General features: G+C 39.1%; 1 protein-coding gene across 2 annotated transcripts in view; it reads right to left on the bottom strand.

Annotated features, from left to right (window-relative positions):
- Window positions 1-25759, bottom strand: part of LAMA3 (laminin subunit alpha 3) — a 105737-nt gene that overhangs the window by 4848 nt on the left and 75130 nt on the right. Inside the window, exons 43-68 of one of the 2 annotated variants that reach the window (XM_030943416.1) lie at window positions 24949-25029; window positions 23492-23598; window positions 20737-20787; window positions 20219-20370; window positions 19569-19679; window positions 19358-19469; window positions 18593-18760; window positions 17257-17453; window positions 16406-16522; window positions 15760-15911; window positions 14336-14477; window positions 13639-13738; window positions 13155-13271; window positions 12892-13071; window positions 11028-11170; window positions 9828-10001; window positions 8547-8698; window positions 8290-8452; window positions 7687-7820; window positions 7046-7193; window positions 6089-6208; window positions 5065-5189; window positions 4593-4713; window positions 3327-3467; window positions 2485-2615; window positions 1504-1638 (exon numbers count right to left, since the gene is read on the bottom strand). In XM_030943416.1, coding sequence (XP_030799276.1) covers window positions 1504-1638; window positions 2485-2615; window positions 3327-3467; window positions 4593-4713; window positions 5065-5189; window positions 6089-6208; window positions 7046-7193; window positions 7687-7820; window positions 8290-8452; window positions 8547-8698; window positions 9828-10001; window positions 11028-11170; window positions 12892-13071; window positions 13155-13271; window positions 13639-13738; window positions 14336-14477; window positions 15760-15911; window positions 16406-16522; window positions 17257-17453; window positions 18593-18760; window positions 19358-19469; window positions 19569-19679; window positions 20219-20370; window positions 20737-20787; window positions 23492-23598; window positions 24949-25029 — 3474 coding nt within the window. The remainder of the gene's footprint in view (window positions 1-1503; window positions 1639-2484; window positions 2616-3326; window positions 3468-4592; window positions 4714-5064; window positions 5190-6088; window positions 6209-7045; window positions 7194-7686; window positions 7821-8289; window positions 8453-8546; window positions 8699-9827; window positions 10002-11027; window positions 11171-12891; window positions 13072-13154; window positions 13272-13638; window positions 13739-14335; window positions 14478-15759; window positions 15912-16405; window positions 16523-17256; window positions 17454-18592; window positions 18761-19357; window positions 19470-19568; window positions 19680-20218; window positions 20371-20736; window positions 20788-23491; window positions 23599-24948; window positions 25030-25759) is intronic. The other variant, XM_030943417.1, reaches the window with a different exon arrangement.

The raw sequence follows: 25759 nt of genomic DNA, 5'->3' as shown, positions 1-25759 counted from the left end.
CTCTAATCAGTAAATTACAAAATCTTTACAGCTACAAAGAAGCTACAAAGCTCCTTGCTTGTGGTTTTCTATGAGAAGAGTGGTAGACTTGTGAGTGGAACCTGAACTTCTTGAATGCTGGTCATTCTCCATTCACTCCATCAGACCAGCTACAGTATTTATTCTTCATCTATTTTGGCACAAAAACTTTCCCAATTTGTTTTCTGTTGGGAAGTTTAATACATAGGTTACTTCTGATCCCTTTTCCTGGTCTTAAAAAAATTGAGAGCCAGACAAGGTTAAGGGATAAGGGGTTTTTACCTCAGTATTTTAATAAGGATTCTTATGGTGCACCACTTTGCCAAGGAATCACAATGCACACACATGATAAAATCACACATAAAATTCACAGACCTTACAAATTGGGATATCTAACAAGGATGCCCTAATGGGAGGCTAGGATGAATAGTGGGATATTCGCCCATCCAAGGAATTCCCTCCTGGATGAGCAGAATCTTAGTTTAGAGGATATGTTCTAGAGGGGGCCTTGGTTTCTCAAGATAGCATAGGGCTTCCAGCCTGCTACTACGAGGCCTTTAGGATGTTTGGTCTCCTGGCTTAACAGACTACCAGGGCTATGCTGAGTTATCAGACTTAAGGAATTACAAGTATGCATGCTAGGAGTACTGAGGATACATGAAAGGTATATAAAAGAAAAGGTAAAAAATCATCTTGGCATCACTTGATTGCCTTGTAGTGCTTTAAAGGAAGACATAATTTGAGCAGCCTGGTCTAGTGGAAGGTATCCCTGCTCATTGCAGGGGGCTAAAACCAGAGGATCTTTAAAGGTGCCTTCCAGCCCTTCCCATTCTGTGGTGGTATGACAATTGAATCAAAACACACTAGTTTTGAAAACTCTACACATGTATAAACACTCATCAAAACTTAGGTAACACAAAGCCCCACTGGGATATGACTTATGGCTCATGGAATGCTTGTCTTCTAGAAACATACTTATGCAAATTTTTTATCCTAAATTTTAACAGTAAGGTGTCTCTAATAATCAGACAAACACGTGAAAAGAAGAGACAGCCTAAATAAGGCAGATGATTTCCACACATATGGTCTCACTTGTTTGTGTAACTGTTTTGATTCTGTCAGTAGCTTTGCTGCTTTCACCACCTGGTTCCCTGGGGTGCTATAACAAGACAATTTAGCAAATATTTTTGGATGCCTTGTTGGGACATATCCAATTCCCTCTGCAGAGTTCATTCTTTGGCTAACAGACTGCTAAACAAGTATGATTGAGACCAAAATTCCTTTACATTTGAATAGCAGATTTAATTATAACTGGATCCCATGTATAATATACCTGAATGAAAGAGTATTTGAGGGCAGCAAAGTTATGCATTCATGAAGGTTTCACACACGTAGAAGAAAAGCATTTTAGCAAAATGTAATTGTAATGATTTAAGAAGGAGAACAGGCCAAAATGCATGAAACAACTCTTTCTAGGCCAAATACCTTTCAATAAAGATGTTTGAGATGCAACCTTCAAAATTATCTCCACCAAACTTTATAGGTCTGTTTGATTCCTGTGAGTCTGATGACCTGGGAGAGTCAACTGCTTTTGACTCATCATCAACCATCAGATGTACTCTGAAAAAAATGAATGAAAATAAGCATGATATAGAAAGAAATAATTAGGAAACTAAATTAAATATATATATGTATATAAAAGAACAATTTGACAGATATATTTCCTTGTTACATTGTGATTATGCTAGAGCTTCATTAGCTTAGTTCTGGGACTTTTTCAGTATGTGCTTATTGACTGCTGTGAAATTGCTCTGCTTTTCCATATTAGATAATGAACAAGAGTTCAAGTTCATACTTCAGTCCTACAGTGAAATCCTGGTGCAATTGAAATTCATGAAAAAGCTCTCATTGTCAACTTTGGGACAGGATTTAAGTCTTTGTGTCAAAATGAAATCGACAGTATTAAGTTATAATAATCCAAAGTTATAGCCAACCATTCAAAACTTTCCACTTCAACTAACACTTATGTAATTTCATGCATTACACAGCAATCAGTATGATTTAGGAGCTTTTCAGTAAATTGTCTCTTCTAATATCTAATATCTGCATAACAGATCATTATTGAAAAAACAGATGCAGCATTTGCTTCTTCCCTGGTCCTTTACAGGGGACACACATGAAGCTTATGGGAAGGGGAAGAGCTCCAAAGCCTCCAGAGCTCCAGCTAGGCAGGCAGTCAAAACTCACACAACCTATAAAAGAAATGCACAGTAGGGTACAGCTGAAACATCACAGGTACCAGTGTCCATATTCATAGAACAAAAATCTCCTTTCCCTTCATTATTTAGGTATCCTCTGCTAGAAGAGACCATTTTAAGCTCTTTATCCAAAGAATTAGTCCTCCAAAATTCGAATTTCTTTTCTCCAACCACTACATATAAGATCTAGATGAAGAACTCGACTCACCTGCTGCCTGTTTTCATTACTGTCACATAATGCATTGATCCATCTTCATATTTCTTTTCCAGTTTAATTTCCTTATCTCGTATCTTTGCAGTTACAGAGCCAGGACTCAGAAAGATTGAAAGAACATCAGGCTACAAAAGAACCCCACAAAATGATCAGCTAAATAAATGCAAAAGCCTTTAGTTCTTGCTACTGCCATTAACAGAGCTCTCAGTGGGCAACAAATTTTCTTACACCAGACCTGCATTTCTCAGTCATCTAGTATCAGATGTGTACCAAGTTCTGCATGATGAGCATAGCTTCCATTTCAAAATACCCCTGCACTCTGAACAGCAAACATTTATATAAAATACTTGTTTATTTTCACAAAAAGCAGAGGAGCCAGCTCTCCACTTCTCAAATACCTGATGTGTTTTCGCTCCTCCAGCCAGACAGAATGGGGTTCTACTTAAACTTCCCTGCTTTCTGAGGGATCATAGCCAGAACCAATCCCTTTCCTCTGCCTATTTGGACATGGTAACATTTCTGTGTAGGCAGAGTGTCATTTTGCCCTCGAGAAAATTTCCAGCCAATTAAGAAACAGTTTTGTTGCTGGGATGTCGGTGTCAGGTATGTGAGCTACTCTGCAGAAGGCTGTAGTTCAAAGCTCTGTTACTCATCAAACTACCTGTTGGCCATGTGAAGAAACTGACAGAATGCATTTCTCATGCAAGATGCCACACTCAAAAAAGGCATTTCTTACCTTAAAATACAGGAATTTAAATGAGACTTATCACCCAAACTGAAATGACTGATTCAGAGATAAAACCCATCACATATGCTAAGTTGAATGTGTTTCATACCCGTAGATTGTAATTTAAGAGTGTTCCAGTAGAAGCTGTTGTCTGAAAGCCAAAGCCAACTTGGAAATCCTTTGGAAATGGGAAATTTGCTGCACTCAGGCTCAGTGTTCCATCCTTGGAGAAAGCTGCAGATCTGACAAGCTGAAAGAGAGAAAATAATGATTTCAGTGATTTTTCCTTTTAATCAGAAGAAATGCCAATATGAGACAACAGCTGCCCCACTCAACATAATTGTGATCAGCTCCGGTCAAAACCAAGCCTAAGGCAAACCTCAAACACCATCATTTCAGTACAGAACAGACTGTCAGAGTTGGCTTCACCAGCATTAACTACAGTCTGAGAAACTCTTTAAAAAGAGAGAGGAGCCTTGCTGAGAATAATGAGCTGCTCATCTCTAGCTATGATGGCTTTGAAACTTTGCACATTTGAGGACACAAAACTGAGTAGCTGGAGGAGCAGTTCACAACTATGAAGCTGTGCAGATGAGCTACATATTGAAACTGTGTGAGTCACTGGGCACTTTTAAATACATGAGAAGTTTTGCAGATTAGATCCTCTGCAAAGATAGTCTGTGACGAAATCACTCTGTGAAAGGTTTAGATGCCACAAGTAAAAGAAGATAAACACAAACTTTCAGTGCAATACTGTAGTAAAAAGGGCAAATGAGATCATGCATCACGTAAGCATCAGTAAGTAGAAGCAGAAGGATAGTTTTATCTCTCCATGCAGCACTAGTTAAGCCAGCACTGAAATGTCATGTTGTCCCATTGTAAAAAGAACATGGCAAAACTCAAGGATGCACAGAAAATAACTACAAAATAATCAGATGAGAGGAGTCTTAGAATGTGAGAATTTGATGGAAGTAGTCTGTTAAGATCTTTTAAGAAAAAAGGCTGAGAGGTCATTTAATTAGGAAGCATAAACACCGTGGCAGGAGGAAAGATACAGAGTAGTATTATTTATTCCAGCCTAATCAATAAAAGCAACTGGAAGCCAACAAGCTTACATGGTAAATATGAATATTAAGTTTACTTAACTGTAAAAAGTATTAAATAAGAGGGTGGACTATGTGCTGTAACAAGCTATCACAATAGGGCTGGTGTCTCTTATTTCTGCATCTTCACACCCAATCCAGGTTCTTTTACTGCCATCACATGTTAACCAAATATAATTTTTGACTTTAGCAAAACATAATGGTCCAGGATTTGTAGACAAACCAGAGTCTGTGAACTCCAGTAGAAGTTTTTGAGGAAATATATTAGTTACCTTCCAGTCATCTGAACATTTCTTGCTGACACCAAAAGTCTTATCAAAAACAACAGATGCAGTGCTTGGGTTTTTCACATTCTTCATGCAGCCCCGGAATGGAGGTGTGGATATATTAAAGCTGGTTTCAGAGAGGGGAAGGAAAAAGAGTTCAGTAGCCTGGCATTTCAAAGCACACACCACTATAGTAACCTATAAATGCTGACAATATAAGAAATAGAAAAAGAGAACAAGAGCAATCTTTCTTGTGTACACATGCTCATGCTGATCAAACCCAGTCTTTAGGATGGGCTACAACAAAGATCTCATCATTAGCCAAAATCACAGATTATGATCATGTATTATACACTTGTTTTTTTTAATGTCACATTAGACGGCCGATACAGAGCATGAAAGAAATTGTGTAAGGAAAGAGTTTAGATGGAGTTTCCCTACAAAGCCTGTATATTACAGTCCTTTTATAGTTACTCACCGTTCCCGTAGAAAAGATGGAACTCCACCTAGGTAGTACTCAGTGAAATTGAAGACTTGTATGTTGGCTCTAATACCAGGACTGACATACACAACTTTGTTTCTTCGGTCAAGCACCAAACTAATCTGAAATACATGAATAATGAGAACCACTTAACTTGGCAGAAACAAAAATCATTTACCTGATTAAAAGTACCCCCACAGAGCAGGGCACAGTGATGTTTTTTTCCCCTCCTCTTGTTTACTAGTGACTTAAATCAAGGATAACTGCAGTAGTTCAAAGGTACTTTGCAAGCTTTGGGCATTTAGTCAAAGCAAGGAAAATGTTCAACTCTCCAAATACAACATGAGGTTTTATTTTCCTCTGAAAGACTGCCCTAAAAACACACCTCCCCTAAGATTCAGATACTGTCTTTGTAGCTGAAGGTTCAGAAGCTGCTGCCTGATACAAAACCTGAGTCAGTCAGCTGGCTGAAGGTAACTTAACCCAGTAAAGCATAAAGATTCCTTGCAGCAGACCCTGCAGTTTACACTATTTAGTTTGAAATATATTAAGGGGAAAGGGAGAACTAATCAACAAGGAAATCGAAGGTTTTTAACAATGTCTTTATGATTTCACTCTGGTAGTGCTACAAAAGAGCTGGACTGAAGCTAAGGAGACGAACAACAACAAAGACTGCAAAAGAGTAATCTCTAAAAAGATCAGCCCACCCTGAAAAAATAAACCCTTAGCTGGTGAAAACACTAATCTAAGTATGAAACTAATGCAAATAATTGCACTGTACACAACTATCTTTATGTAAAGCATTGCTCTGAAAAAATTTTTCCTTTGGTGGTCAAAACTTAACTATTCACATTAAAGCAGGACAAGAGAAAGATTCATTTTCACATCTCCAAACTAGTCTCCAGTGACTTGATTTCCTCACACAAAAGGAAAACTCCACAACTAAACTTTATAACAGGACAGTTTCAGTTAATGTGTATTTTTACAAATAATGATTCCTTGATTCTTTAAAATTACATACTTGTTGATATGTTCCATCATTTACAGTTTTTTTGGCTTCTACTTCTTCTGGAGTTTCAGAGTCAAGTTTGTATCTAAAAGTTGTATGACCATTTCTAATAAGCACACTGATGAACTGATCCTGCAATAAAAAAAACAAACACACCAACACAATTAAACTGCTATAATTTCAGATATATATTTCATTGTCATATGAATAATTTTAATGAAGCTATCCAGTTGCTTCTAGAAAGCTTTTTGGGGAACGGATAACACAAAGCCTAAAACTTATACTAATCAATCATAATTATTTTAAACCACTATAAACAGATCTGCTATCAGCTCCAAATCTCTGAAGGACTTTGTGTCATTTCAAATGTCTACTGACTTTTTACAGCATTGAAAAATTACCCAGAATATGTCCCAGTGATTGCAAATACACCTACAAAATTATTAGATAAGCAGCAGCACTGTGGTTTTGAGTATCTTTACAGGTATAAGTCATCACGTCCTTCTATATTCCTTCTTACTCTGTTTCCACACATATCTGGATTTGGGAAGAGTGCACTACCAATTTTGAAGGATTTCAATATTCCAACGTTGGTTTGATCCATATTACATTCCTCCCTTCCTGCCCCCAGTTCTGAATTCTCTGCATGACCTAATGGAGGAGCTTCTTGGAATGATTTTTTTACTCAGCCTTGACAAAGTGAGTATTTGGCAACCATGGTAGAATAATTGAATATCTCAAGCTAGAAGGGACCCATAAGTCCAACTCCCTGTTTCTTGCACAGCTACCTAAGACTAAACCATATGACATTAAACATACAGCAATATTTACTAATTTCCCGCACAGATGAAAATAACACTTTTAGGACATTTCCTTACAGTTATTACTATATCTAACATGTTCTTTAATAAGCAAGGTTTTTAAGATGTTCTTGCACTACAGAACAGACAGAAGCATTCCACACATTACCCCATTTGCTGCAAAGAACACAATGCCTTCATCTGCAGTTGTCTCAATTGTCTGCTCGTACCGAACTTGTTGAGCACTTCTTTCTGCTGCTGTGACACTGGCATAACCAGTGCCCTCAAAATAGCTTTGGTCAGTCTCCTCTCTATACCTGTAATAATTCAATGTCACAGGTGTGAATGTATGTCAGCACAAACTTCTACCACTTGGACTTACTGCCATTATAATTTCTAAAAAGCTTAAGTTAAAGCATTTGGTATAGGGCTAAATTCTGATCTAATACAAGTAGAGAGAAAACTTTCCACTGGTTTCTATCAGATTCACAAACCTGATCTTTAGAGAGGAAATTATTAATGACTGTATTTTTTAAAACTTAATGTGTAATATTTACTTTAAAAAGTAGATGAACACCTTAGTCTAAAAATTGTGTCTGGATTTTATAACACTTAAATTTAAACAGATTGAGATTGCCATAGACATGAATCATGCCATTACTGAGGATTTTTTCTAAGAAATGTAATAATGACCAAGAGTTAGAAAAAATCACCAATTTAGCTACAGAGGTCATTCTTCTGGTTTGAAAGACAAGAATTCATAATGATAAAATCACAGAACTGTGAAACACTTCTGTGTTCATATCATACCTTCTGCAGGGTTGCACTTCAGTGGTGTTGAGATTAAAAGTCCTCTTGAAGTTGTAAAGGCTGATAATATGCTCATTTAGGCTGTTTAATTCAATGCAGCCTTCATAGCGAGGATAGTTGAGATTATCTGGAGGCTGCAAAATAGTGTCATTAAAACCATTTCAGCTAAATCAGTTAACAAAATTTTACATTGCTATCTAACTGCTAAGACTTACTGCAAATATTATTAAGACACAGAATATGACATTCTAAATATGCACATGCTTGCATAAAATATCCAAATTATCTGTTATGACCCTAGGTGTACTGCAGCACAATTTAAAGTAGAGTCACATGGATTGGGAACAGTATTTAGCAGGGCTGGACAGGTTTCACGTTTTCCTTGGCAATGAAATATCATTATGCTCCCTTCTCTGAGCTCTAGCATAGTACAAGCCAGGCAGATTCTGTAGGAAGTAGCATCTCCTTGCATCTCATCTATTCCTACTGACATAGGTAAACTTTTACACATGCTTTTGAATGACTGCTAGGTCCCATCTTTACTTGTAAGAACAATGGAATGATTAACACAAAATCTCTTTAAAACACTAATAAACTCTGTACCCTAAAATCTGGCGGGTATCCTCCAACATAAAAGACAACACTGCTGGGATCAAGATTGAGAAGCATGTCACTGTCTCCACTGCTTGCACTCCTAGGGCTTTCGTAATCCGGAGAAATTGATGTTGCTGTTTCGTTGTACTTCAGCTTCGCATATTGGTAAATCCTAAAACCAAAACAGGCAGAATATCACATCATACTGATAAAAGATGTTATTAGCAGGTTTTCAAGAAGATTGTTGTACACTGTGGGTCTTATACCTTTCAAATGTAACTTGGTCCATAGCTGCTTCCTCAGTGCTACTTTGAGTCACCAATGACTGCGCTCTCACTTCTTCATCACCACCTCCCAGGTTATAGACACAAGTAAGGTAACCATCTTTCACAGCCATACCAATGTAGTCCTTGGAAGCCTAAAAATATCAAGTAAATAATAATTAATAAATGATTAATTATAATTAAGGTAAAATACAGCAGCACTTCCTAGAGACATCATCATGCTGTGCATGAGTCATAAGAAATCCACCCACCTAATGATGAGAATTGAGTTTATCAGTTCTGGGAAGAAAAAACTGAGATCCTATATGTTGCACTGATTCAATGAATACAGTTATAAATTAACTAAAAAATCAATTAATTGTGTGACTTATTTTTGTAAAAACAGTATTTAAAATATTTTTCTCCCCCATAACATCTTCCAGCTAAAGCTATGAAAACATGACACCTTTACTAAGAATTAGACTCAACATCTGTGACATAAAAAAGATGTTCAGAACAACACAGTGAAGGACAGTGGTTCCTACTGAGGTGACTGGGAGCAGTCATTATCCCCAAAAAAATCACATTTCTTCAAGATACGGTATTTCAGAAGTAACCATTAAAATGCTTTCAACAGATATCCTGGCTAGTTATTCAGAGGATAAAAAGATGAAATCCAGGGTAGAACTAATACCTCTAAACAGCTTTCTGTGTAGGCACAAGGCTTACTACAGATACAACTGCTGTCAAATAACAGGACTAGAAATCACATGCAGGAAATTTTTTAAATGTTTGATGGTGATTGAGCAAACCTGAGTGCACAAGCAGGTCTGCATTATCCTGCATATTCAGAAGACAAAAAATTAAGAGCTGAGGGGCTGAATTTTAAAACTGGAATGATCACTTTTTTTCAACCAAAAGAGAAACTCAGAGTGACTTATATTGTGAAAAGAGGCAAAGCTCTGAGGCAGGAGTTGGGCTGAGTTTGTGCTGACTGCTGCAGAAACTGACAGGTCTGATAAGAATGGGTGATGGTATCCATGATGGAGAAGTAACTTCCAAAGGAGCAAAAGAGCAAAGCATCAAAGGACATGGTTCAGCCGCTTCTTAGTTACTTTGCTAGGGAAGGAATGAACATAACACTTCTACCACAACTTAAATGCAATTTTAAAGAAATAGGCCAACAGTAGCTACAAACTTCAATCAGAACAGATCATTTCCCATCCTTTTCTCAAAACATTATGTCTGGTCTTAAAATCAGATTAAATATCAAAATATACCTACATTTTTATTACCCAGGTACAGGACAAACCTATTTGCCCTCTGCTGGGTGTCTGATCTTTGCTTAGGTCTTTGGATCAACAAGGAAAGTGAAGTATAGCCCTTCAGATCTTCAAAGTTGCTTGGAGGTCGAACCTCTACCCCAGAGCTGCCATTGAACCTCATGGGAATAGCAACCTGTTAAGAAAACCAAAGTTGAGTATGTTACAATTAACTATTGCTACCACTCCTGTTTCACTGGTGTGTTTAATTGCAAAGTAACCCATTACACATCCTAGTCATGTTTCATCCATTAATTACCACAGATTTAGACTCTGATCCTACCAAAGAAAATAATTAGGAAACAGAGTGGATAATGCAGTAGTCTGTACTATCAATACTTAACACAGCACTTTTTTGTTCCAGACATCAATTAATCAACCCTTACTGTGCCTCTGTGAAGTAACTGTTACCTTCAATACACGGACAGGGAAGGATGCGCCCTGCAGCTATGAAGAGCAAGTCTATGAATTATTCAGATGTCTACAAACACATCCTGGTCCTTCACTTAGCTAGACTTGACTGTCTGTTGGGAATTACAATGCACCTCTGATATCATAAAGACACATCCTACTCCAGCTAAATACACCATGGTCACTGATTCCTCTTATTCACTGTAACTCTAGGCTATTTGTGATGATCTCAGGGATGGTTCTTAGTACCTGAGACCACACTATCACTTCAGCAACTACAGCAGTTCCTTAAATGAGAAAGGGCAATCTAATTTCTAACATTTTGGAGCAACAGGAGTAACAGGGCTGCACAACTTCTTTGGCAGCATCAGCATTCAATTGACCACGCATGGGTGGAGAGCCCTGTCTCTAAGCAGCAGAGCCAACTATGTCCCTGCTGCCAAAGCCACCACAATGTACCCTGGAAGGCAAGAGGCTGCTGTACAAATAAATATTACAGAGATGCCCTGGGGAAAAAAAACTAATGGGAAAAACATGTAGCAGGATGCCACTGCATCCTGTGATTCTTATGTAGGAATTATTATGCTTCCCATCACCACAGTTACTTCAGTTGCTGGGTAGTGCTGTTGAATAAAACTTATGTCTGGTCTTTCACACACACTGAAATAAAATTGTTTAGAAAGAGGAATGAAAGTAGTGTTGTGTATCCAAACCACTGAGGTCAAGCACAATTGCAATGCTCAGGACAGACCTTATTTGCAGCATCTCTTGCCTGCTGAATCAGCTCTCTTATGCGATTTATGTTCTCAGAGATGTTGCTGATTGGCATCAGCTGTTGGTTGATACTCTTGATCTTACTGAACAGATCTGGAAGTTGGTTTGTCAAATTTTTTACTGCAATGAAAGAAAGCAAATAGTTGATATTAAACAGGAGAAGGAAAACAAGATGCAAAAATATGGTGTCACTACACAATTATCAGAAAAAGCAGTGGGTAATGACAAAACAGTTTTGCCTGATCCTACAATATTAGGAAGCCCTCACTAAAAGTAGCAGTTTATACAGAGGTACTGTACTCCTGAAATTTTTGGCCAAAGGTATTTGCAGAAGCAGCCAGAATCAGCACTTCCAAAAATGTTTTAGGTAAAGGTCCAGAAAAAAGAATTAAATAGAACAGTGATGTGGTTGCTGACATTATTACCCAGTGGCTGTGGATGCTAGGGAAGAATGAGGATAAAGGAGAGCAGATAGGACTCAGGCTCATAGCATCTCCTACTGCCAGAGTGAATAATGGGGTAGGCAGACTGCTGGCCTGACTGAGTGCCAAGGTTGCTAATCAGCACAGCTGAGCAGTGTCTTACGGTATCTGGCCAAGTTTATTTAAGAGAAAAGAAAATATGATGAGAATTTCAACTTTCGCTATAATAGGAAACAATTTCTCATCTCCAATTTGATGATGCAGAAGGCAAATCAAATGAAATCTAGACCTTTTGCTTTTCTAAATATGACTTATAAACCAGTTTTGTAACTGCACGGACGACTTACAACCATGTAGGACTAGCTCTTGTAGTTATATTATTTAAAATGTTTTCCTCTTACTTGACTTTATCAGATGAAGCTGCTGAAAAGATGTAAAATGAAGTTGTTTGGGCATGTGATTGTCCCTTATTTTGTATTCAGCACTGGCTCTGTGCAATCCTTTTCACTTAATTTCAGTTAAGAGACAGGTAGCCTAAGGTAATAGTCTAGGGCCCTTCTCCAGCCAATGCAGTAGAAAATCACATAACAGAGCAGCTGAGGTTGGAAGAACCTCTGGAGGTCACAGTGTCCAATCCCTGTGTTCAAGCAGGGCCACCTAGGTCGTGTGCAGCCCAGAACTGTGTCAAGGCAGGCTTCTGAATATTCCTGAGGATGAAACTACACAACCTCTCTGGACAACCTGTGCCAGTACTCAGTCACCCTCACAGTAAAAGAACTGTTTTTTTCATGTTCAGAGGGAATCTCCTGTGTGTCAACCTTTTATCCCAGGGGCACATTGCAGGCTCATCTTCAACTTCATGCCCACCAAGACCCTGAGGTCCTTTCCTACAAAGCTTTTTTCCAGCTTGGCCACCTGCTGAGCTTATACTTGTACATGGGTTTATTTCTCCTCAGGTCCAGGACTTCTCCTTGTTGGACTTCAAGAGGTTCCTGGCAATTTATTTCCACAGCCTGTTGAGGTTTGTCTGGATGGCAGCATGACCCTCAGGTGTGTATCAGCCACTCCTTCCAGTTTAGGGTCAGGAGCAAACGTGCTGAGGCACACTCTGCCTCATCATCCAGATAACTAATAAAGATGTTGAACAGGATCAGGCCCAGTATTGATCCTTGAGGTCCCCCATTACTCACTGGCCTCCAAATCTTTAGAGACCAGTCATGGCACTAGCTTTTAACACATACCACAGAATGGCCTGAGTCACCTTCTGGTGCGCCTGTCCCTTTCTATTGGCCATAAAGCAAGTTCAGAACACTACCTTAGGGTACGTGCCTAACTCTTGAGTGATTAAAGCTCCTGCTGCAAACTGGCCACGCTCACCCTTACAGTGATTTGGCAGGTCCCTCACAACACCTGCAATACCTGAATTGTTTGCCTCCATCAGTGCTTTATTGAAGCTGGCACTCTGTGTGCTTCCATAGTTACTCTTAATTCTTTTCACTTCTGCTTCAATTGGGACCAGTTCACCCAACACACTATTGGTGACAGAGCTGGCATCTTCGGCCATGCTCCTTGCACTGGTGATGATGCTATCGATGTCACCTGAAACACATCGAAATGAACATGCAGATTCTTACAGTGACAGATGAAAGGGGCAGGCCAGAAGCAATCCCTAAGTAACAAACCTCTGTTTATCCCGTTGAGATTGTTTTGAGCAGTGACAAGATCAATTTTCAGTGCATCTGTCTTTCCATCAGCGACATCAAGTCTTTGCTTTAGGTCTTCCAGGTTAGGACCAATAGCTGCAAAACAGTGAAAGCCCCATGAGAATTTCAAAGAAAAATATCAATTTTCTGGACAGATGGTGTTGCAGCACTTGTCTATACTCTTACACGGCTCATGCTGCCACTGAGCATTGAGTCCACTGCAAAACAAGCACAAGGCAAAGAATTTGCTGGACAGGAGGACTGCAAAGGTGAATAGCATAGCAGGAGCCAGAAATCTACTTTCTTGCCTTTTTGCCATGGGAAATAACTATGACAAAAAGTCCCACTGTAATGGAACTCGCAATTTTTTGTTGTACAAGTGCTAAAGATGTGAAAATTTATGGTTCAAGGAAAGTTTCTCATACTGTGCCAACATTTCTAGCACCACTTTCTTTCTTAGTACCTTGCAATGTCCTTTTAGTCTCCTGTGCTTGATCCATGAGTGCACTGCTCTCAGTTTTTAACTTTGCAGCTTTTCCTGATAGGTCTTCTCTCTTCACAGTCTGACAATAGAAGCATGGTACTGTAAGATCACTTGGTAATTACCTTAAAATTTAAAGAGTAAAAGAGAGAGCCCAATCCAATCTAAAGAATCCCCAACTCTACTGAGATGTAATCTGAAGAACATAACCTTTAGCAACAACTACCCAGGTTAATTCAAGGATACTACAACCTTGGTCTTTAGCAATCTTCAGACAGATTTTAAGGCATTAGGAGGAAATTACTAGCATACAGCTGTCGGATGCTATATCTCTGCTGAAAAGCTTGTGGGTATTAGTAATGCAGAGTAAAAGAGAATACCTGAAATCACCTGCAGTGATTACCAGGCTTGCCTTGTAAGAGCTCTTTATTTTTCACTGAAAGCAACAGTCAGTACTCACATGGGCAGTCCCATCAGAAAGGCAGTAATTGGCCTGGTTAGTGCTGAGCCAAGACTAATTAATCAACATGCAGAACAGCAACTCATACAAAAGGCCACAGAAAAATAAAGCATGCCAAGACACATGTGTGTTTGATTTTGGGGCCTCTGAGATAGTTAAAGAAAATAGACCCAAGGTTGTAACAAGTTTATTGTGATTTGGCCACTTACTGATACTTACTGATAAAGCTGAGTCAGCTGCTTTCCCAGCTTGGTTGGCTGCCTCCTCTGCTGCCTTGATGGCACCAATAATATTGTCATAGGCAGTAGAAGCTTCCACAGCACAGCCTACCAACTCATCCTTCCTGGCACTGTTCTTTATCCTGTGGGAAATAGGGTGAAAGCCTGTGAGATGGATTCCAAACAGATCTGAATTCAGTATTTTCTAAGTAACGCCAATACAGAAAATGTATTTTTTTTCAATTAGATCTGTGGCCTCATTCTACAAAAAAAAATCAAATTTGGAGATAGACCAACATGGAAAGACTCTTCAGAAGACAGGATAAGTTCAGGCATATGGAAAAGCACAGCTGTGAGACTCCAAAGCAGCCTTCAAATGATTAAGACAGAGAGAATTCACCACAGCATATGGTCAATAATAAGGCACCTCAATCACAGCCTTCCAAATACCATTCAGTTAAGAGGAATTCAGAGAACTGTAGATGTCAGATCATTGAGCAACTACAAGACCTTTTGTGTTTTCCCCAAGAACCAGCACAGCAGCTCTGGAATCAGAAACAACAGACAAAAATCTCATCTACCCACTCCCTGTGAACTATACAACTGTCCAGTACTAGCTGCCTTGTATTTGTGAGAACAGTGCCTTCTTAAATGAAAAAAAATCACACTGAAAACTAACAAAAAAAGTAATGAAAATGTGTTTTTTTACCCAAGAATTTTCCAGCCATGTTAGGTATTTTGGAATTTAACTTTCTGAGACTTTGTAGTTGGTGCAATGACAAAATGCAATTTGTACAGGAAAAAGTAAATCAGGATATCACTTTTTTTTTCATTTTGTTCTGATGGATCACAGAAGGCCTCCAAAACCCCTCTCACAAATAATGGAGAGAGAAACACTTGATTCCTATCTAGTTTATAATGTTTTTGCCTTTCTAGAAGATTTCTTGAAGGATGAGAAAACCAATGGAGGTCTTTTCCTCCATAGTGCTGAGCAGGCATGTCTGAAGACTTCCAAGACAGCCATTTATTACAATTATTTGCCTCAATTCTTTGATACCATATAAGCATCCCTGAGTATGAGTATCTGAAATAACTCTATAAAAAATATGCTAAACATCTTCCCACTCTGTACATGTGGATTTTCTCTTGCTAGTAAGATGTTAATGAAGTGTTAGCACAGTAGTATAAAACAGTATTATGGTGAGTTCACACTTCTAGGGGAGAAAGAAACAGGAAAAATACAGGAAGATGTGATTTTTGGAGAAAAAGAAAACTTCTGTACATCATGAAGAAGCAGAAAGAGACCAACTTAATTTCTTTCTAGCTTTGCAAATAGTTATAAAAGCAAGTGAAATTACAGACCATTGCAACCACTTTTTTGTTCTGTACAAAAATAGTTACTCATTTACAGGAATGGCAACATACTCTTCCAGCTGTTTGGCCAAATCTTGCAAAGATTTGGCATGTTCCTCGGCCCTCACCACCAGTGGTTCTTTGCTTGCTGATGAGAGATTTGCCACTTTTTCATTCATGTCCTTCCTTGCTCCATCCAGCTGAGCAGCCAGGCTTTCATATTCCTATGGTTTTAAAAAGATATAATTTTATTTGTATTTGTACATGTTTCATTTTGTCCATGTTACACAAACCTTACACCTGAGGAGACCAAAGGGAAAAACATTCCCTTCCAACTTATTCTGCAGGTTACTGGAGTCATTACATTTTGCATCCAGACCCATTACATAAAAGCTGAGTCAGAGCAAAGACCCTTTGAGCCTAGTATCTTGCCCCTCTGACAGTGTCTAAAAGCAGTTAACCAGAAAGAAAGACAAGAATAGTACAATTGCTTATGGTACTTCTCACAGATGTTCTCCCAAATTCTGATACCTGCAGCTCAGTGTCTTCCTCAGACACATCACAGCCCCCAACAAGTTCCTCTTACAGAAACTTGCACAGGCAGGCAGAATCTTTATGCATTCAGGATGGGCAGTGGGATCCTTTCTTTCTTGATGGGCTCAGATAAGCCTCATCTCCAAAAAGATACTGGGATTTTTAACCTCCTCTTAAACTTTACCTCTTTGCTCTCTTGCAATAATCCAAGTACACTCTTAGCTTGTGTCAGGGAAGACTGAGCTGAGCTCAGAATATCCAGGACACCATTCTGTTGCACATTTGTCTCTTCAATCCGTTTCTGAGGAAAAATAAGAAGTTGAACAACATGTGATTGAGTTAAGAAAAGGGGCAGGAAAAGCCATATCTTGAAACCAAAATTAAAAAACACAACAAAATAACAAACCCAAACCTAGTTTAGCTGGCAGTAGGATTTACCAAGGGTACAGTCACTTTTTTTTCATTAAATGAGTGTGCTAAACCAGTGATACATTTCAACAAGACCACAATCAAGAGAATATGTCCTGCAGCACACACTTACTCCTTGTACTATTTTTACCAGCTCTAAAATTCAAATACTGCTCAGTAATAACAGCTGTTCCTTGTCCTGATGAGACCTCAGAAGCTGTTATGTGGAACACTAATCCCAAATACTTTAACAGTATTGCACCCATTTTTGCTCCCATCTTTCACGGCTGTTAAAGCTAAATACTTTGAAGAACTTACTATGAAAAGTATATCAGCATCAGGAATTTGGTCTAGTGGCAGCTGGAAAGAAGTGCTGGGAAGAGACTGTCCTTCCCTGCTCTCATCAGAGCTATGCCTTGGTCGCACTGTTCTGGTCACACAAAGAGACCATAAGCAGCAGAATACACATTTACACCTGTCCACACACCCATCAGAAGATGGAAAGAGACCCTGAAGAAAATCTATAAAGAATTAGTGCTGCTTGACTTTGTGAGGTCAAAAGCAGCAACCAAAACCACTTATCATCTTCTGAGGTTTAATTTTTTTTCTGCTGATGCCTAATATTACCTTAATGTCTTCTAACAGAACTGTGTTGTCTCTGTTTAAGCCTTCAGCCTGCTTGACTTGAGCTGTTGCATCGTTCAGAGCTTCACGAAGGTCAGTGATTTTGGATTCGTATTCATTCAGTGCATCCCTCACAACTTTAATAAGCCCACGGTTTTCTTGGTGGTACTTCTGTAGTTCATTCTTAATACGTGCCAGTACTGCAATATCAGGACCAGGACCAGAAAGCAAAGTTTTGTTTAGAGAAGAAAGGGAGCGGAACAAACTTCATTAAAAATGCCTTGGCATTTGGGATTATAAAGCTGTACTTGTGTGAACTGAGCATCTTCTGCAATGCTAATTTCAGTGCTGCTATAGCAAAGATACTATTCAGCATCTCACTGGATCAAATCTGCTCACTAGTTTGCTGTCGCAGACACAGAACACAGATAAATGTTCTCTTAATTAAGTAAGGATGATCCTGATCTGAAAATACTAATTTTCTTTTTTATATGAAAACTAACATAATTTCATCAACAATTTCATCTACAATGTAAACATCCACAACTGCACTAATTATCAAAGCCCCCTCTACAATCAATGGAGAGATATGAACACATTTAATTTCAAAGAATATAGGAACACAAAATATGTCAAATTAATCACACTCTTTAGGATGCCCATTTCACTGCTGACAAAATAGAATACAGAAGAGTCACTCAGAGGTAGGTATCAATGCTCAAGGTTGATGGAAATTACCTGTCACTCATATGGGTGACATTCATATTCCACATTCCTCCTCTATGCCCCTGGTTTGGAGATAAGCCTGCAACTTTCCTTGGTGTCTTCACTGTCTGGAATCAAGTTTCTGAATGTCCCAGTCAAACAGTTGCAGAGAACACGAGAGGGAATACAACTAGTGCAACTAGAACTCCTGAACTTCCTCGTCCTTGTATGACTTGGCCCTTGGACTACTCTAGCAACTTCTGAAAATCTGTTGTTAAATTAAACATGCAATTCCTCTTAAATAACTCTGTGCACCACTGCCTCTTACAATACACAGAAGTATTGCATAGGTGTTTTAGGATTGGCTACATCTTTATTTTACTGAGATTGATCTAGCTACAAAAGGAGGATCTACTGGGTTTCTTCCCCAGCTCAACCCATTTTCTTCCATAACACACTAAAAATGCCCTTAAATCCCCTCCAGAACAACCACTTTCCTCTTGACTTACAACAGCTTCAAATCCCAGGGATACACTGCAAAAGGCCGCTCCCTCTACTCCAACTCAATCAATAATTCTTCAGACTTAAGACTGATCTTTCCAGAAAGTCAGAAGCTGAGAGAAGCAGCACTTACAGCGCTGAGCTTCCGTCCGCTCCTTCTCTGCCTCAGCCTGAAGCTGGCCGAAGTTGCGGCTCCGCATCTCGGCCATCATGCGCTGCGCTTCGGCCAGCTCCTCAGAGGCATCTCCCAGGGGCAGGCTGTTCCCTTCTGCGTTTGTGCCAGCTACCTGTTCCAGGAGCACTGAAAGAAAAGCACTGCCAAAGTTAAAAACAGGATATGCTTAAGCCTATACAAAATTCCCAAATGATGGGGCCAACATCTTCTCTGAGATGGATCTGCTTCGTTAATGAATTCAGGAATAGGCACGTCTTATTTTTTCCTTAATGCAACTGATCCACTTTCCATTAATTCTATTAAGATGAAAAGTATCCCATGACACACAACCAGAGAGAGCAAGATGGCATTGGCCTTGAAATTTGTCCCAAATGACCAAGTTCACAGCAATAATTTTAAGCTTCTAACTTCAAAGAGCCCATGATAACAACCCAAAAAAGAGTTAGACTTGAAATACTCTTCAAGTCTAGGATAGTCAAAATTTGTTGCTTGAAATGTCTGTAGTGAATCTTCTCTGTCCCTTTTCACTTCACAGGGAAGGTAGGGTCCTAAACTAACGTTATATATTAGATTTCTAATAGGAAGAGTGAATACTACAGCCATGACTAAATTCTGATTTACAAAGTTGTTTTCTAAGAAAACCTCTTATGTGTAATTAAGAATATTGTAAATAAGCTGAAAAGATGCTATAAGGCAAAACATGAGGTAGAAATTATTTTTTACCTCGTATGTTGTTGACCACTACTTGTATTTGTGAAACCAAATCCTTTCCTTTCTGATGAGTTTGGCCAAAATTGTCAAATAATCTCTCAGCTTCTTTGTAGTTCATTTCAGCCTAGCAAGGAAAAAAAACTATTAGATTAAAAGTATCTGGATACAGCATGCTAACACATAGTCAGGAGACATGTACTTTTAAATTGATTTGGTAAGTCACCTTTTCCTGGAGAGCATTTACATCACGATCTAGTTTAACGAATTCTGACTCCAACTCATCTACCTTAGAGCCTTGATTATGAACAACAGAACGGTAATTGTTCAATAAGACCTGCAAAGAAAGGAAAAAATGAATCCAAAAAGTCACCCACTGCACAGCAGACAAAAAGCAAAAATTTCGCTGGATTAAATCTTCACCCAAGGCAAATAAAAACAGAATTACTGATATGAAAAGTGAACAATTCCTTCCTGAGGAAGGAAAACCTGAGGGTTTTATCTGGGAGTATAGCAACTGCTATTCCAACCAAAGCACATTTTTTTAGAAAGAATTTTGGTAATGGCAAGTGGAATGTTGGGGGTTTTTGGTAATGCAGAGACATGAAGTGCTTGAAAAAGACATAACTCAAGGGACACCTCGGAGGTATAACTTCCAAAGGGAGCAGGCCTCAGAAAATGCAGAGATACTGATTCTGTTTTAGAGCATGACATGGAAACCACAGCTACTTTCTAACAGGTGAAGCCCAGTGCTGCCAGCATCTGGCATTTGGAATCCAGGGCTGATGCATGTGACAAAACTATGGCAAAGGTTCCTGGGTTCATTGTCTATCCACTTAATCTGAAATCCACTTTTCTGTGTTTCTGTGTGCCTACCTTCAAGTCCTTGATGCGTGTTTCCAGGTCTCTCATCTGCTCCAGAGTGTGGGTACTTGCATGGACATTCTGCAGCTGAGACTTGATGAGCTGAAGCTCATCACCTATTGTGCTCAAATCCTTCAGCAGTGTAATCACACAGCTGTCACAGGCTGGAGGGAGCAGTGGAAATCAATACATATCCTTGATATTTTACACAGAGAACATTCAACTGAACACATTAGTAATGGTGGAAAAGCTTTGAAGCTTGTCACCTGGTGTAGTCAGAAGAACAAAGGTAACAAAGCCTGCAGCATTAAGGAAAGTGACTTAAGTCAGAAGTAAGGAGGAGGTTCCATTTACACCTGATTAGATGACTTTAATCATTTTTCCAAGTATCTGGTTGAATACTTGCTTTTAAAACATTCATTACAGGATATCTCAGTCCTTTTTAAACTATGTCACCCTTAAAAGAGTCAGCAGTACCTATTCAGAGCCAGCTGAAAGTAATCCAAGTGTAGTTCTATTTTATCACTCACCGTCACAATCTTCATTGGGATCCACATCTTTTGGTTCATTATTGAAACACTCTGAAATCACAAGGTTAGTTATTAGTAACCAAAGTCTCCTTATGGAAATACTATTGCATTTTTTCCCTAATTTTTCGTGTTTGGCAGCCATTAAAATGTGATGCTGTCCTTTCATAAATGCATACCCACTGTGAATGAGCTGAAATGCTCAGAAGGCTTAAGCATGCCAGAACATTCAACTGCCACTAATGCCTTGATGAAAGCAACACCTTTTCCATCCCTCAAAGGAAACCTACTGTAATCCCACAATATATGCTAATTGGATAGCAGCAGAAGACCCTCTCAAATGTACTGCTAGAATTTGCCTAGAATAACACCACCAGGTTTGGAGACAAGATTATATTGTTAAAGCACTTCACCCAGGACATAGGTTCAAACCCCTTTATCTACTTCAGTATCCAGGTTCAAACCACAGGTTGTCATTCCCCAAAGAATGTATTACCCACAAAGAACTGAGAAATATTTATGGCCTTCCCTCATGCCAGCCATAGCTTGCAAGATTAAGGTATTCATCAAGCTTGAGAGAGATCCACAGTGTGTGTGCATGGATGGAGGCGCCATACGTAAGACAAGGCAAGCAGCTTGGACCACAGATGCAGGTCATATATAACAAACATTGCCCTCAGACTTTCCAACAAGCCAGCACAGGTGATTTCCTGTCCAATGCACTCTTTTGTTTGGTTTTTACAAACCCTGTAATGAGAAGCTTAACAGTCTCCAGGTGCATGTGGAGTAACATCCTAGGATACTAACTTCTAGGATACAGGAGAGGAACTGGCTCCTTAAAATGTCATCATATAGGAAGGAATCTCCCCATCTTGATGTCCGAGTTCCTTTTACAGGCTTGGTCCCACTGCCAAGCTGTCATCTCCTCTTGAAAATGAAAAGGGCCACACATCTTAGTCAAAGATTGAACCTGAGATCTTGAAAGTCTTTTGCCGACCTTAATGATTCTATGTCATTTACTCTAAGGGAAAAGGATGCACTCAGTATAGGCTGCCACTGTCAAGAGTCATCAACAGCTTGCAGCTTGTGAGAGGATACAGTGATAAAATTGGACCTGAACTTTACCAGCAGCATGAAACAGCCTGGAACAAACTGCCTAGCTGTGCCATTTCCTTTGGCACTTGCACGTTAAGTCATCGGGAAGTTAAACAGGGTTGGTAGTGATTACTGCTGCCAGAAGGAGACAAATCATAAAGAATGTGTTTTTAAGGGAATGAAGGAAATTCCTCCAAAATTCAGACATCCCTGCAGTTCTGCTGTTGTGTAGTTCAGCTAACAGCAAGCACATTTCAGCTGTCACTGTGAAGTACCAATTAAATAAAACTATTATTACAGCTTGTGCACCAACAACATCAGCCAAGAAATGGTGAAGTGCTGGCCAAGCGCCGAACATCATGCAAAGGGAACCTGCTAGAACATGCTGTGCCAATGATCACAGAGGGGTTTATTCCTAATGCTGAGAAAGGCACTAATGCTGATCAGGAGGTGTAGTTGGAGGAAAACAAACTGGCTTGTTGAATATTGCCCTACAGATTAGTTTGTCCTGGCAAACTGTTGCTTCAAAAAAGAAAGGAATGATAAAACATCAAACACTGCTTGGATCTGTTCCATAGAAAGTATAATAGAGATGTATTACTTCAATGATTAAATATGAAATGGGAGCAAACTATTGAAAAATTGCACCAGCTGCCTACAGCAGTTCACATCACCTGCTGTTTTTCTGATTTCTGGGGCCAAGGACAGACAATGGGTTCCTTGCAGTTACTAGACTGCAGGATGAACAGCAGTGCAGAGAAATTAAGAGTACAGAAAAATTTTGAGTTATCAGTTGGAAACTTTGCTAACATATGAAGAAGAAAATCTGTCTACAGGGAAGGAAAAGTGAAATGTTATTGGTGAATGAAAATATGGGAGAATCAAGGACATTTCAGAAGCAGTGGCCTCTGTATTTCTGAATATAAAGGAGTATCCTAAGGGACTGAGGTGAATCAAGGTAAAGACATTCTGAGGAATGTAAGATCAGGCTCTTTATCTCATAATTCTAATAGATAAAGCAAACCTATGCCCATAGCATTATGTAAGAGCTTACTAGTAGTGAAGTACATGTGTGACTGATTCTGGGAAATCATTAATGCTTTAGCTAGAAGAGCAGTGTAGCAGGATTTATAAAAGAGCCTCCTGAGTCAGGTTCTAACTTCCATTGCAAATGCAGCAAGCTTGGATAACTAAGACAGCAGTGCCTGAAGCAGAATCTGAAGATTTCACTAAACTGTGCCAAATACATTTAAAAAAGACATTTTAAAAAGACATTTTGAGGATGCTTAGTTTCCTAAATCCGTACGACAGACTGGCAGGATATGATTTAACCCTGTCAACAAAGGAACCATGATATATTTAAAAACACTGCCATGAAACAGAAACAAAAAGTTGGCAGTATTTATGGAGGGAAATACAGGACAAAACCATTTAGAAGGCTAAACCTGATGACTCATGGACAGCCCTTCTATTACTGTGGTGTTGTGTTTTAGGAAATCTTACATTTTCTAAAAAAATTATCTACATGTCTTGTAAGTCTAGATCTTTCTTTCAGTTCAGCTTATCCAAGTACCTTCCTACTTTTCTTTCTTTGCTTCCCAAAGAGAAAACAATTCTCCCCCTTCCATTCAGAACAATGCTTCATTCACAGGCCCTCACATACCTCCAGTCAGGTGGTCACAGCTAGCCAGCTGTCCATTATTATTACAGTTACATTTCTGACAGAAGCCTTCATATGTTTGTGGATTTCCAAAATATCCAGGAGCACAGCTAGATAAGGAGATACAAGTAATATTTATTAAATAGTTGAAGCTAATTTTGTGGAATATACTTTCCCTTGAGGTAAAAACCCAGTTATTCACCTGAAGAAACTTTCGAGAACTTTTGATTTCATGTCTTGACTTAGACAGAAATAATATATTTTTGGTTTACAGTATCCTCTGCACTATGCTAAAAATATCTTTGTGAATGCTGCAGAATTTTTTTCTAAAAATAAAAGAACTCCCACAGTGCTCTTGCAGGAATAATTCACTTAATCTGACAAGAATTTGACAAGGCTTAACCAAGCAAACCATACCATTCTGGTCTGTGATCCCACCACAAAACATGTACTGAGGGGGATCACACTGCAAGCACAGCTGACATTTCCAACTGCAACAGCACTGAATGACATCATCACCCTTCTGCTGTGTGATACCTCTCTTGCCTCCTGCCAGCAAAGCAGTCTGATTTCTAAATATTTTAAAGGTAAAGTACATTGTTCACATCATTCATTCCTAGAAGTCACTCTGTGGTAAGACCTACAAGGGGGATAATGCAGGATCAAAGGGCCATGATGAGCAGCTGAGGTACAGCTACACCTGGAACAGAAAATAACTACAGCCCACAGATTAGACAGGGTCAAAGGCACAAGTCTTGGAGGACAAGACCAGGTCCTACTGCAGGTCCTGTCTTCAGATGTGACATCATGACTTAGCCTCAAATTTCCAAACCAGACAACACCACTCCATTACACTTCAGTTCCCTCTGGATTTGAAACTCAGTGAAATTGATTCCACTGCCTGCCTGAAACTGCCATGCTGTTCCTCTCTTGCTTTACCAGACTGCTGCAAGGTTCCAGCAAAAGAGATGGCTTCAGCCTGGTGGGTGTAATTGCCAAATGATGAGAACACCAGAATGACTTGGGATGAAGGGTATGGCGCTAAATGCCTGCTGTTGGGTAAGACCATTGAGGCACCATGGTACACACTGGAGGAAAGGGGAAAATGTTTTTAACTTGAAAAGGGGTGAAATAAGAGGGAGTCATTATTAGCAGACTGCAGGATGAGGCAAGGTACAGGGCACTTCAGCAAAGAGGCAGACACTTCTTTTTGGTAAAAATGGTACAGTCAGTAGTCTGTGGAGAATTGCTTACATTTCCCCAGGAAGCATTGGGTTTGTGACTGGAATTATACCACAGCACCACCCTTCAGCAGCTGTTTATATAAATAGCTACTCCTTATGGACATACATATTGTGCATAGGTACATGTCCATATGTCCACATGCATCTGTCCCAGTACAGACATCCCTCCTTTTATCATGTCTCAAAACTCTTGGTTTTGAGAAACAGGTTACTCACCGTTCACAACGAGCTCCAGTGTAGCCTTCTTTGCAGAGACATTGGATTTCTTCACCATTTGCCACACAGCCAACTGCAAATCTTTGAGAAGAAGCAAAAATATTATTGTGAGCACATGATCAAATAGGTTTGACACTCTAGAGGTTCAGTTTAATGACTTTCAGATTAAAAAGTTTTTATACCACCAAATTATTTCTCAAATAATTTAATTGCCTCCAGATAATTTATTGTGACTAATTCTTTGAAGTTTCATATTTTTTGGTGCAAATCATTTCCTTACACTCAAAAAATTTTCATTTCCTGGCCCTGTGGACTGAGTGTAATAGTTCACTACCCAAAGGAATTCCTAAAATAAACCTTAATAGTGATGTCATAAAACAAAGTCTGGGTAGCTATTTTATCTTGGTAGGCAAGAACCAATAGCTTGTGCCAGACAGATATTTCCTCATGTTTATACACCTTTTTTCTTTTCTTTTCAATGGATGAGAGCATTAAAGGATATTTTTACATAGCTAGTGTTATTAAGGCATTTTTTAACCAAGGCAAAGTAGAGTTGTGCACAATTTTTGGAATCCCAAGGATGTGGTTAACACAATGAACTTTTTTCTCTGCTCTTTCAAGCAGATTTGTCTAGATTCAAAGTTCAATGTTTGTGAAGGAGAAGGCAGGAGGTGAAACAGGGCCATGTTTCATTTTTTGAAAATGAAATGAAATAGCAGGGCTATTTTCATTTTTTAAAGTATTGGATAAAGAAAGTCTGTGTATCAAAGAGAGAGGTCTGCACTAAGAATTACTGGAATTTGACTGGATG

Source organism: Camarhynchus parvulus, chromosome 2 (genome assembly GCF_901933205.1).
Source record: "Camarhynchus parvulus chromosome 2, STF_HiC, whole genome shotgun sequence".
In the NCBI taxonomy this organism is placed as follows: domain Eukaryota; kingdom Metazoa; phylum Chordata; class Aves; order Passeriformes; family Thraupidae; genus Camarhynchus; species Camarhynchus parvulus.
This window is presented reverse-complemented; position numbering and strand designations above follow the sequence as displayed.